The 13491-nt window shown below is 35.2% G+C and overlaps 1 protein-coding gene across 1 annotated transcript in view; it reads left to right on the top strand.

The window, feature by feature from the left end:
- LOC140170450 (polyunsaturated fatty acid lipoxygenase ALOX15B-like) overlaps nucleotides 1-13491 on the top strand; it is an 81178-nt gene that overhangs the window by 20159 nt on the left and 47528 nt on the right. Inside the window, exon 2 of the mRNA XM_072193818.1 lies at nucleotides 4152-4181. Coding sequence (XP_072049919.1) covers nucleotides 4152-4181 — 30 coding nt within the window. The remainder of the gene's footprint in view (nucleotides 1-4151; nucleotides 4182-13491) is intronic.

Genomic DNA, 13491 nt, shown 5'->3' with positions numbered 1-13491 from the left:
ATCATGGCCGTGGACACATGATACTCTATTTTGAAAGCCACCCGAGTTTCCATTTTGACAAACGAATCAAAACAAAAATATCTTTAACATTGTCGTCAATACAAAAAAAATCACAAAAATGCCTTTTTCTCAAGAAAAAATTTAGCACCCGAAAATAAATTTTCTTAAAAATCGTTTTTTAAATTCTTTATATATGTTTTTAAAAAACCTATACTAGAATATCGTACAGTAACACGTGCTAGTATGATAACCTCATTGTTGGGGATTTGTGACCATGGTCATCAGACAAATCAAATTAAGACATAACACGAGAAAAAAGATAGCCAGCAGTACATAGAGTATCATGATGCCTATCTGAATCCAAGTGTCATTTAACATGACCAGGTTTAGACTTTTTGTGTTCTGTTTATGTTAAGGGTTATGACTTTTTTGTCAAAACGGTCCCTACAATAAGTTTTTTAAAACTTAAAAGTATCAACATAATCTTCGGAAACAGGGAAGCTATAGTGCATCGGTGAGGGTAAATTCTACATATTACTACTGTGACATTTTTATTTTGTCCTACTCGAGTTTGTCACTTGTTTTTTTTTCACATGTGATTTCATTTGTTTTGTTTTTTTACCATTTGATTTCCTAAAAGAAACTGTAGGCACCTGCAAGACATTCATACACATGTAAAATTTGTGGTAATATTATAGATCAATTCTTCAAATTGCTTTAAAATAGAATTATAGGTCTAGCTGGTCTCGGTTAGACTCTTGTATTTCAGCAGTTTCTGCTTCTTCTTCTTCTTTCTTTCTTTCTTTCTTTCTGTTAACATTTAATATAATTTGCTCTAGCTCTTTTATTATTTGACCGATGATAACCATTAGTATGTCTTCAGAATCTTGCTTCCCATAACTATGTACATAACCTGGCTGTCCGATAAATTTGTGTATCGGTCTCCTGGAGCTACATGTTGACGACAAAAATCACATTTTGATCAAAAATCTCGGGTTTTTTTACCAAAATTTCATCTTTTGTCCAAAATTCACATTTTTGACCCAAAATCACATTTTTGACCCAAAGTCACACATTTGACCAAATACATTTTTTAACAAAAATCACATTTTTAAGAAAAATCATGTTTTAACATAATCATGTTTTTTTTTAAACTAAAAATCACGTTTCAGACCAAAAAAGAGACATAATAATGATGAAATTGGACGGATACTTTCGCATGATACCTGAATTTATCGATCGCGCTACTAGAGTTTTCAAATATCACACTCGACTTCGTCTCGCGTGATATTTGAAAACTCTAGCTCGACCGACAAATTCAGGTATCACACTCAATCCGTCCAATTTTATATCAAACTTGGGTAAAAGCTCCACTAAACCAGCCTTGACATTACACATGACCCATTTAGGGTCAAACCTCACACATGAGTGATTTTGGCTAAATATATTCTATAGATTATAATTATGGTAGAGTAATGAGACTTAGTCATCAGCATCGGCTATAGCTGGCGTCTATGGGGTAAACACATATTTGGGGTCAAATGTCATTAAGGGGTATTTCCGGCACATAACCACAGAGATGCGACTGCAGATATGGAGTTCAAGGTCATACAGGGGAGTTTAAGGCCATGCAGGTGCCAAACAGGGTTAATTACTAAAAATCACTTACAAATTCACCATAGGATTTTAAATCAGACTTGGCTTTAAAATGGAGGGGGTCTGTTTAGGGGCCAAAAGGGGTAAAATTCTAAAGTTTGTCCAATTTGAATGAAAATTGGTATATATGTAATCCTGATATGATGGAGATCATTTCAAGGTCACCAGAGGTCAACCAGAGGTCAAAAGGAATGAAAATTAGTATGGATGTTGATATGATTCAAACCATGATGAAGGCCATTTTAAGGTCATAAGAGGTCAACCAAAGGTCAATTTAGTTTATTAGATAGATTGTTATTAAACTTTAATGCCGACATTTTTCACGATGTGGACAATTGTATCCATAGTAATTGCAAGGTCATCATATGTGACTTTTACTTTAACAAACAGGGGGTTATGTAATTTTATTTTTCCTGATAGGAGGGTCATGTGAAATAATTTGAAGTGTGTGAAAATATTGGATCCAAAACATAATGATGATTGTTATCAGTGCTTTCTCCCCAGCTCTGATAATGTGCTCTTTAAGGTGTTCTCCAGTTTGATTACTTTCGCATGTTCTCAAAAGCTTGTTGTTTTACCTGGCCATGCAGTCCACCATCCAAAATATAGTGTACACTTTTGTCTTCCTCTGACTCCCAACATACTCAATGTTTTAGGCATATTTTATTACTTCCTGAGTTCATTTGTGTTGACTCTATGTTATTCACTATACTACTTGATACTATACTATTGCTAAAATATTTTGTGCGTAAAATTGTATTATGGTAAATTAGGATGGGTTCTTTGTAATTCATATTGTGCTGACTCTATGCTATTTCACTATATTACTTGATACTATACTACTGCTAAAATATTTGTTTGCTTAAAATTGTATTATAGTAAATTAAGATGGGTTCTTTGTAAATCGGGTTTTTATGCTTATGTGTATATTCATTGTTTTGATTAAATTATAATTATTTGTTAGCTAAAAGGTGGTACATCGTTATCAGGTCCGGCTTTGTGATGTACCTACCTTCATCAAATCTTGTTGATACACAATAATTGTATATAATAATGCTATAATGTTTGTAATGAGATTGATGAAAATAAAGATTGATATTGATTATTGAGTAAAATTAACAAATTTATCCGAAAAGTCCTAAAGTTGCCCACCATTTTAGATTTATGCAAATTATGGGACATATATGGCAAATATTTTATTGATTATCCATTCTGAAATAGGCATTTTAGGAATCTAACGTACTTAAAAAGTTATATAGGATTACAATTCGATTCAAAATAATGTGAACAATCTTCGAATAGGCGGCCATTTAGAATTTATGCAATAAGACATATTTCTACCACTTGGATATTTAGGGACTTTTAGTGTGTCATTCTAGGGACCTTACAGGAATGCACTGTGGTAACAAAAGCTATGTTGTAATTTGTTTGAGGCTAAACATCAATCCCATATTCCTGGAATACAGAGTTTCTGTCCATTTTAGGCTAATATAACAAGGTAAACTGTATATGTCACACTGTCTATTTTGGTCGTTTGAGGGTGGTCTTAACCCTGGAATATGGAAACATTTAGAAAGATATGTAATCGGATGCAATCAAATCATTATAACTTTAAGGGCTGGGGTATGAACGTTTGCACATCAGACATATCGAATTGCATTCTGAATACGAAGAATGTCATTCTGATATCAAATAATTTTGATTTTTGAAATTCGCAATTTAATACACATTTTATGGCAAATCATTAAAAATTGATATTTTTGATATTTAACAGTACTTGAAGTAAACTTTATAAATCTGATGATTTATACTTAAAGTGTATGTAGGTGGGATGAAAAGCTGACGATCAATTGAAAATGTTGACCTTTCGTATTGAAGATATGGATTTTTTTTCCCAAAACACCAACAAAAATTAGGTCTTTTTGGGAAAAAATCCATATCTTCAATATGAAAGGTCAAAATTTTCAATTGACCGTCGGCTTTTCCTCCCTGCTACATACACTTTAAGAATATATCATTAGATTTATATAATTTACTTCGAGGACTGTTATATATCCAAAATTTGAAAAATATCAAATTTTTATAATTTGTCATAAAATTTGTATTATATTGTGATTTTTAAAAAATGAAAATTATTTGATATCAGAAAGACATGCTTCGTATTCCGAATGCAAATCGATAGGTCCGAGGTGCTCTCATGTCCCACAAAAAATACTGTCGAAACGCAATAAACGCTCATTTTAGATCCCTTAAGGTTTTCTGCGATTCTCTAACTTCCTGTGCACTTATTATCTAGAGTAATAACATTTCCCCCGAGATGTCGACAGCCGGAAAATAAATGCAAACAAACATGTAGTTCAGGGTTTCTGATGGTATTAAACAATCTTTCTGGAGTAAGTTGGGGAAATGACGATGTGGATCACGAAGTGCGTCTTTTAATTGCTTCTCTTAAAATTTAATGCACCTCTTTTACCCATTGACTTTATCTTTTGCAGAACTGTGGTCGAAGAACAAAGACGAACCCGGTAAGGATTGAAAACAAATACTTTGTTATATTTATTATTTTGTTTTGACTGTTGGAACTCAAATATGACTAGACAGTGTTCAAAGAACACGACCTAACCGGGGCGTGCCGGGGCAATTACATAGATATTTCAATCCCACCCCTGGCTGACCCACGTCCCTGCGTTTGATTACTTTGTTATGATGAGCCTTGGCCCAAAATAATTGTTGTTAAGTTAAAGTTTGTATATTTGAACATGTTCACAAATCAGAATGTCACAAGGATCATTGAACCCAAACGGAGCAATTTTGAAACTTGATCCCATGTTAACATGTTTAGAATTTCACAAGGATTATTTCTCTTAAATATGAACTCAATCAGAGTTAGTTTATAATTTGACATTGATGACCTTTGACCTCAAATGACCTCCAGAGTATTTTGATCTCATTTTGGAGGTCATTATTTTGATGTCAAATATCATTGTGGGGTCAAGTTACAAATTGCTCCCTTTGGTTTCTAAACATAGCTGAGTGACGGTATGTTTATCCATGAAAAGGTATAAAACGAAATACCTTCAAATTGCTACTTCTCCCACAAATAACGTAGGATGGTGACGTAACTTGCACACATGCATTGTTATTACCTAGTGTCTATGAATCATACACATATTTAAGGTCAAAGGTCATTAAGGGGTCACTTCCGATATAAAGCCAAATACCTTAAAAAAATGTATCAGCTAAGCAAAACATATCACAGTGACGGTATTTTCACACATGAATTGTGTTTACCCATTGTATATGCGGTATTTTCGGGGGGGTTAAAGGTCATCAAAGGGTCACTACCGATATAAAACGAAATACCTTCAAATGCTACTTCTCCCACACGACAGTGACGCCACGTGCACACATGCATTGACATTAGCAAATGTCTATGGGGTGTTCAGAGACTTTGGGGTCAAAGGTTATTAAGGGTCACATCATAGCTGTGTTCGTTGTCTTAGACAACAGTTGTCTCTAGTTAAGTTAGGCGATTCGCCTAAGTTATTTCTTTCTTGCCATTTCTTACACAGCGAATTTGCAAATTCGCTGTGTTCTGTCTTTTGCCAATACTTTCTTACAAGACGGCATTCTCAAATGCCGTCTTCATTACTCGTCGATGGTCGATAGACGTCCCAATAAAGCGGACCGCGCCGGCCAGTTAAAGTACATGCCCTATCACACCACTCCACGCCATAAATAAATTCTCCCAGTCACATTTTACAAATATGAAATTAAAATTAAAGTAAAATTTTAATTTACTTCTTTTAAAGTTTGGCAGAGGCGGGGTTCGAACTCACGGCGCACGGCTTAGCACTCTATGAGCCTAGCGCCTTAGACCACTCGGCCACTTGTCTTGTTGTTATTCATTTGAAACTTATTTAAAAATATAATCGCAACTTCAACATAGGCCTACCACGTGACAAGCAAAGACAGAAAACGTATTATATTTTGGAATTTTATCTGCTTAAAACATTAATGTGTATTATAATAGAGCTACCATTATTTATATTGGTGATTTCTCAAGCGCATCATTTCGAATTGGGTTTGGAAGATACATTCTCCTAAAGCCCGATACTGACTCCACCTGTACATTTTAATTTCATCGCGCGATGCTTAGATGTTTGAAAAGCATCGCAGCATCGCATACCGCTGATGGAGTCAGGATCGGGCTTAATTCGAACCACCAGCATTCATGGTTCGATGTAGAGAGTCTTTCCTAATCAGAGGAAATATTGCAATTACACACCTTATTGCCTTTTAACAATAACCAATGACACTAGCACGTAATTCCAGTCAAGCACCAATCTTTAATCCTATTGTTGAAGAGGATAATAAGCTTATACGTATGTATAGCATTAGTAAAAAAAGTCTTTGTTTGCTTTGGTTAAATCCTGTTCAAGTGGTGGGTTAACCAACAATTAACAATGAGAGGACATTCCTGAACCTCGTTCAGTTGGCGATGATTTGAAGTGACCGCCAATTATGACCATTTGATATGTTAATACCAGCAATGTGGAAAAATAGAAATAATGTAGTGCCAAAATAATGTACCCTTTTACGGAAGGAGCAAAGTTTAACAAGTTACAAGTCCGCTTCTGCAGTAGGAATGTCAGCGGCGAATGTCAGGTTATTATTTCCCAGTCTTGAAAATAAAATGCAGGCAGAGGTGGGAATCGACCTCGGTACCTCCCGGTTAAAAAGCACTGTGCAAGACCACTAAGCCAACTAAATATCTGTTTTGAGATGTACGACATTAATCTTTGATATTGCTTAATGGAACAAATCGCGGAATTAAATCAGTAATAAGAGAAGTTGATTCTTATTTAGCGGTCAAATTGGATAAAAGGGGAAATATGTGTCCCTGCTCTAAAGAAAATATAGGTTAGAAAATTATCAAATAAATTTAAATTAAAAATTGAGATTTTATATTTATTTATTTCACGAGGCGGCATTATCACAGACAAACACTGTATACGCTAAAACTCGACTCTCATCACTAGATGCTGTCATAGCTCCTTGGTAGAGCATCAGACTGGTATTGTCAATATCGTTGGTTCGAATCCGCCTGCCAGCAATGGTTATTATGATTTTAATGTTTTCAATTTTTTTCGTTTATTTATTTATTTATTTATTTATTTATCTATTTATCTATTTATCTATTTATCTATTTATCTATTTATCTATTTATCTATTTATCTATTTATTTATTTATTTATTTGATTATTTATTTATTTATTTATTTATTTGTGACGTGTCATGTCAAAAGGAGACACTTTTGGGCAGGATCGTAAATGGAGAAATAGCCAAAAATCTGCCCGGGGTGATTTTTTCACAATTTGGGTTGTTGCGAATTTACGGTGATGTTATTAATGTTTAAAATATTGTCTGATAGTTTCAGCCTGGAATATAACTGGCATCTTGTATTTTTTGAGACATTTTTCAAGGTATTTCCTACTCTCAACATTGTCAATAATATTTTTAAAGGCCAATATCTCAATTTCCAATTTTATGATACCATAACTTACGAACTCAATATCTTCGCTTAGGAATGTCCGATTTCTTTGGGGAAACCAGCGTTGTGGAGCACAATATCTCTATATTTAAGGCAGCTGTGTACTCTCAGACATGCATGTAGTAAAAGTGCCATAACTTTGTAATTATTCACGCAAGACATATAAAAGTATACATTTTTATAAAGGCAATATATCAATAAATCTTAATATAAATACAGATTTGGTGTAAAAACAACAATTATGAAGAAAATCACAAAAAAGTGAGTTTTAGGCAATTTTTGTTCGGTACATCATAACAAAAAAACACTCTTTCCAAAAAAATTTGTTTTGTTTTTTTCTTAATCTTGAGACACCATTCCAGAAACGGTTTTTAGTTTTTGATATTGGCCTTATTTTTGAGATATTGACCATATAAGGCATCAAAATGAACTTTTAAAATTCACAAACGCATATTTGCACAAAATGATGCCTAAAATCGGAAATAGACCAAAATATAAAAAAATGAGAAAACCGTTTCTTATGTCGATCATGCTTTTTATGATGAGCATAATTGCTTACCTACAGATGCTGTATTTATTGAGTTATCGTGTACCTAAATCGTCATTTTACCGAGAAAATGAACATTGAAATAAAGGCCGTTGAAGTTTAAAGTGATCACATTTTGCACTTTGATCGAAGCTCACAGGAGAATGCGGCAGTTCTCGTTTTTCTAACTTACATTACGTGAACATCGGGTGAATCCACAGCCCCATGAGAAGAAATCTATTCACATCTTGATGTTTAAATCGGGGGAAAGAACTTGAAAAAAATCACATTTTATCAGCTAAAACGGAGCCATTTGACCGCCAGGTTTGTATGAAATCAGTACTTCCGTGGTGCTTCCATAAGATGCGCCGCGCATGCAGATAAGCGTTGCGTTTGCGTAGCGTATCTGTGCGTTAACAAATTGCGAGTCTACAAAACGCGATGCGTTGTTGCGCGCGTATACCCCGATGGTACAACAAAGATTTTCTTTCCTTTTAAATTGCGGAAACGAGTGAAATAGTGAAATAAAATCCATAAAATAGAGCAGTTGGAGTTAACAAATCTAGATTTTCTTTCCTTGTATTTATAAAAAACATAACTAAGTAAATACATTTCAAAAAAGCTCAATTTTGCGAAAGAAACAATGTCTAGAGTATAGACGAATCCGAGCGAGCACTCTCGAAAGGGCGCCCTCTTACATCGCCGCCATTACGGGGGGCCATTTGTGCAGCATAGCATAAGCAAACAACAACAATACATTGGATATGCTTCACTAAGTTCACTTCACTGTCACCATCATCAAATTGCCATGGCTGCTTAGGCAGATGATGTTCAAGACTGGCCAAAACTAGAATTTCAAGGTAATTTACTTGTCAAAAAAGTGAATTTATGCATCTTTTTCGCCGTAGCGTAGGCCTAAATATTGTAAACAAAAGCTTATTTCGTCCGTATGAAAAGTGTTAAAAAACATCGGTCGCTCAGCTCTGGCTTAAAGAACCGGATACAGGTTTATTGAAAATAGTTTTAACTTTTAAGTAGTAGGCCTATAAAATATCGCAACATTTTCATCAGAAGTAGAGTTTTAAACTTAAAAAAATGCAAATGATGAATGCTTTTAATTAAGAAGCTACAAACGAACAAGAAAATTATCGATCTTTGACGATTTTCTTCGGCGAGGAATTGAAAGTCCGATGCGGTAGGCCTACTTCCCGATAAGGCCAATTGGAAAATAAATAACGTCCCCGCCCGATTTTTGAAGATTTTCAAATATTTTTGTTATTTTTTCTTCTTGGTCTCTTTCTTGTTTCTAAAATTGTTGCAATGAAAAGACATGTTTAGAAGTTCTTGCTTACCATTTATAAACATGTATAACACGCTCTTCAAGCTAGGGGTAGGCCTAGGGCTTTGGGGAAACAAAGAGTATTAGGGGCCTTCCCGTTTATGTGTTGCCAAAGCCTTTGCAATTGCAATTTTACACAGAAATGAATGGTAAAAAAACAATATAGGCCTATAAATAACAAATAATAAGGGACTGCCTCACTGATTTTTGAAAAAGTCCGGACGGCAAATCTTTGCAGGGTTACACTTCATGAGCAAAAAAATCCATGACTTCCATGACTTTAATTAAAGAATTCCATGACTTTCTCTAGTAGGCCTATATAATGCACCAACCATTTTCATACAATTGTACTATTTGTGTACTTCAAAACCCTAACCATGCTAAGGGGCACTCTACTTTCAAAATATGCATTAGTTCAACCACCTTCACGTTGAAAACTGGCATTTATTTTTTCAAAACAATTTTCAAAGAGGCTCCATTTTCAAGTTATAGGCCTAACACTTTTTAAAAAATGTCCACGTTTCCATATTCAACTATGCACGAAGCATTTTTAAAACTTTTGCACTGGCTTTAAGTTACATGACTCATGCATAAACTAACAATTCATTGATTCAGGTGGACCACCCACCAGAAGCTATAGGCCTAACATCGGGTTTTGTTAGGGCATGTTTTCAACAACAACAACAAAAAATAGTGCTAATGTTGATTAGAAAACTCTGTAGGCCTACTGGATATGTATACCAGTTGTCTATGCATGGTTAATATTAATGTCGGAAATTATCTTGTATTACTTCTAACTAAATACCTTCAGACGACAAAGCATGTGTAGCAGTTAGATAGCCCGGGTTAGATAATTAATAAAAAGTATGTGTATGAACCATCTGAAAGTCTGAAGTAAATGTGACATGATCAAGGGGAATGAGTCACTTATCGGCAATTTTCAATTAGAAGTTTTTTGCTTCATTTTCTAGCTGTTTACAAATTAATGCTACATTTTGATGCAAACTCCATCAAAATCGGACGTATGGTTACCGAGTTATGAGCAATTTATCAATGACTGAAAACAATACAAAACAAAAGAATTTGAACACTGTTTTTGCCAATATCTCAAAAACAATATTAGCGACATCCGACTCATTCCCCTTGATCATGTCACAAATTATTTCGGAAATCATCTTGTAGGTCTAGGCCTATATTAAACGTTAAATAAAAAAAAGTGCGTGCATGATCTGAAAGTCGAAACGAAAACGATGTCGGAAATCATCTTGTAGGCCTATTATTTCGCACCAATAGAGCTAAATAAATTTAGTTAACTAAATACCTTCAGACGACATGGCATGTGTATAGCAGTTAGGCCCTAGATAGGTCTAGTTAATAAAAAATATTAATGTGCATGAACCATCTGAAAGTCATCTGAAAAAGCTAATTTAATTACCATATATTTCAAGTGTCGTTGCTGTCGCATCCGTTTTTAAAGGCAGTAGAACCCTTAGTAAAAAGCTAGTACCGAATACATTATAATTAATTTCAAAAGCACATGAGAAGGAATCTTAGGACCATACCCTCCTACATTTAACGATCAGAAGATTTGAGAGAAACTAAATTTATAGCGCCGCAGGAAATTAGTAGGCCCTACTCTTATCTAAACAACAACTAAAGTATCATTGCGTCAACATTCATTTGATCAATACTGATGTCGTATACCAATTTGCAACAAAAACGACATCATAAGACATGAAAGGTTGACCGGGATATGGTAAAACGACATTACTAACAAAATTATTAGACATGAGAGGTTGACCGGGATATGGTTAAACGACATTACTAACAAAATTATTAGACATGAGAGGTTGACCGGGATATGGTAAAACGACATTACTAACAAAATTATTAGACATGAGAGGTTGACCGGGATATAGTAAAACGGCATTACTAACACAATTATTAGACATGAGAGGTTGACCGGGATATGGTAAAACGACATTACTAACAAAATTATTAGACATGAGAGGTTGACCGGGATATGGTAAAACGACATTACTAACAAAATTATTAGACATGAGGTTGACCGGGATATGGTAAAACGACATTACTAACAAAATTATTAGACATGAGAGGTTGACAGGGGTATGGTAAAACGACATTACTAACAAAATTATTAGACATGAGAGGTTGACAGGGGTATGGTAAAACGACATTAGTAACAAAATTATTAGACATGAGAGGTTGACCGGGATATGGTATTATTTCGGAAATCATCTTTTAGGTATATTAAATAGAAAAATTAATGTGCATTCATGCATGATCCGAAAGTCGGATCACAAAAACGATGTCGGAAATCATCTTGTAGGCCTATTATTTTGCACCAAAATAGCTAAATAGTTAACTAAATACTTTCAGACGACGGAATAGTGGGCAAGTGGCGGCATAATTTCTGTGCATAATTTACCCTATCAGCAGCAGGTGCTGGCCGGTAAATGCGTGATTTCACTTTCCGATTTAGAAAGTAGGCCTAACAATCGGAACGGATTTTAAAAACACGGAAAAGGGTAATGAAAAAGCTAATTTAATTACCATTTTTGGTTTTAAATGATAGTATTAATCAGAGAAACTTTTTGGTGGAGCAAATTGTGAAATTCCATGACTTTCAAGAGATTTTCTGAATTCCATGACTTTGCAGGCCTGGAAAATGAAAAAGCAAAATTCCATGACCCGTACGAACCCTACTTTGCTCTCACAAAACGTGTTACGTTTTTTATTGTAGGCCCATGGGCCCGAGTATATGCTTCGATCGTTTATTTGATAAATCATGAATGAATCCTACCTCTAGATCCCACACTTGAAGATAAACCTTGTCTAAAATAACACTACCAACATGCCAATATCGGTTGTGAGAGCCGGCGAGTTATGCTAGGGTCGGCTACCCGTGTCAATGCCGAGTAGGCCTACCAACCAAAAATAAAACTAGTCAGGCCCAAGGCCTAGCATGCCAGGCCCAAGGCCTAGCATGCCAGGCCTAAAGTTGAGCATCAATATAATTGCTCAAAAAACGTTCCGACCACAGCTCCTCAAAATAAGGTAGACCTAATCATGAAAAAAATTGTAGTATTAACCTGATTAAAATAGCTTAAAACAGATGAAAAGTGAACATACAGCGTGTACGTGAACTTGAATCAAGCGCGAAATGGCCCCCGGCAATGGCGGACGCAACAGCGCCACCCACGGTTGAGGAGTAGAAACAGCTCCCGTCGGATTCGTGTATACAGCCGCGTTAAGATATGTAAAAATCTTAACATTGATAACCTGCCCAAAAGTGTCTCCTTTTGACATGACACATCACATTTATTTATTTATTTATGTATGTAAATAATTTGATATATTTGAAAGGGGTATTTGAGCAATTTGAAATTTTGACCCCCGTATAATCCTATGGGGTCATTTTGAACCCACCCCTCCCAATTTGCCAAACGCACAACACCTATGAGTTTGCATCATACATAATGATCAGTACGTCCATCATGAGTGAACATTGGCTGGTCACTGTATTCATTTGGGAATGTGTACGGACCAGCTTAAAGCAATATTATAACATTATCATACAAAATAGATTTGCATTTCTTTGCCATTAAATGTTAGTTCTTACTGTCAGATATATCCCCGTTTATTTTTAAGCCGAACAACTATGGCAAAGCAAAGAAAATTGGAATTTACTATCAGCGCGTATGTCGCCAATTACGTACCACTCCTTCGGTCATGTTATGGTACGACCCTTTGTTGTGTAGATCACCGTCTCGCACGCAGTGTACGTACTGTGTGTTATGAACATCGTGTATGCGTTCGACTAATAATTCCATCGTAATAATAAGACGCCGGTTCCAGCGCTTTATTCAAAATCTCGGATTTTGACAAAACTACAGCACCTAGAGTCTTGATTTTTGCAGGGTATATTGGTTTAATAAAGTACAATATAATCATGTAAAAAATGAATTTTAAAGAATCAGTGAGGGCGTCCTCAATAGCAAATGTTATAATATGGCTTTAATTCACCATCCACAACATGATAATGTGTGCACATGCTGCATTATATCAGGGACCTTGTATGGAGGCACTGGAAACGCCTTCCATCCATTGTACCATGCGAGTTGCTGGTTTACAAATTATCCTCAGTTGAGCATTTTGTGCAATGGGGACGATTGTCATAATAATTATATAGATGCGCTGAGATCACACTGAGATAGTATTTATTCGACCATCCGCATCAGAAAGTATCTTGTCCAGCAATAGGCCTATTTTCGTGTTGAAACCCCGCTGTTGGAACATTACGTTATTATAAAAATGTGAAGATGAACTAAGGTTTTCAGAATAGGCCCAGCTTATATTAATACATTCCATGCTAGCTATTTATCTATTTATTTA

Source organism: Amphiura filiformis, chromosome 14 (genome assembly GCF_039555335.1).
Source record: "Amphiura filiformis chromosome 14, Afil_fr2py, whole genome shotgun sequence".
Classification (NCBI taxonomy): domain Eukaryota; kingdom Metazoa; phylum Echinodermata; class Ophiuroidea; order Amphilepidida; family Amphiuridae; genus Amphiura; species Amphiura filiformis.
Note: the sequence above shows the minus strand (reverse complement) of the source record. Positions and strands in the feature narration are given on the sequence as shown.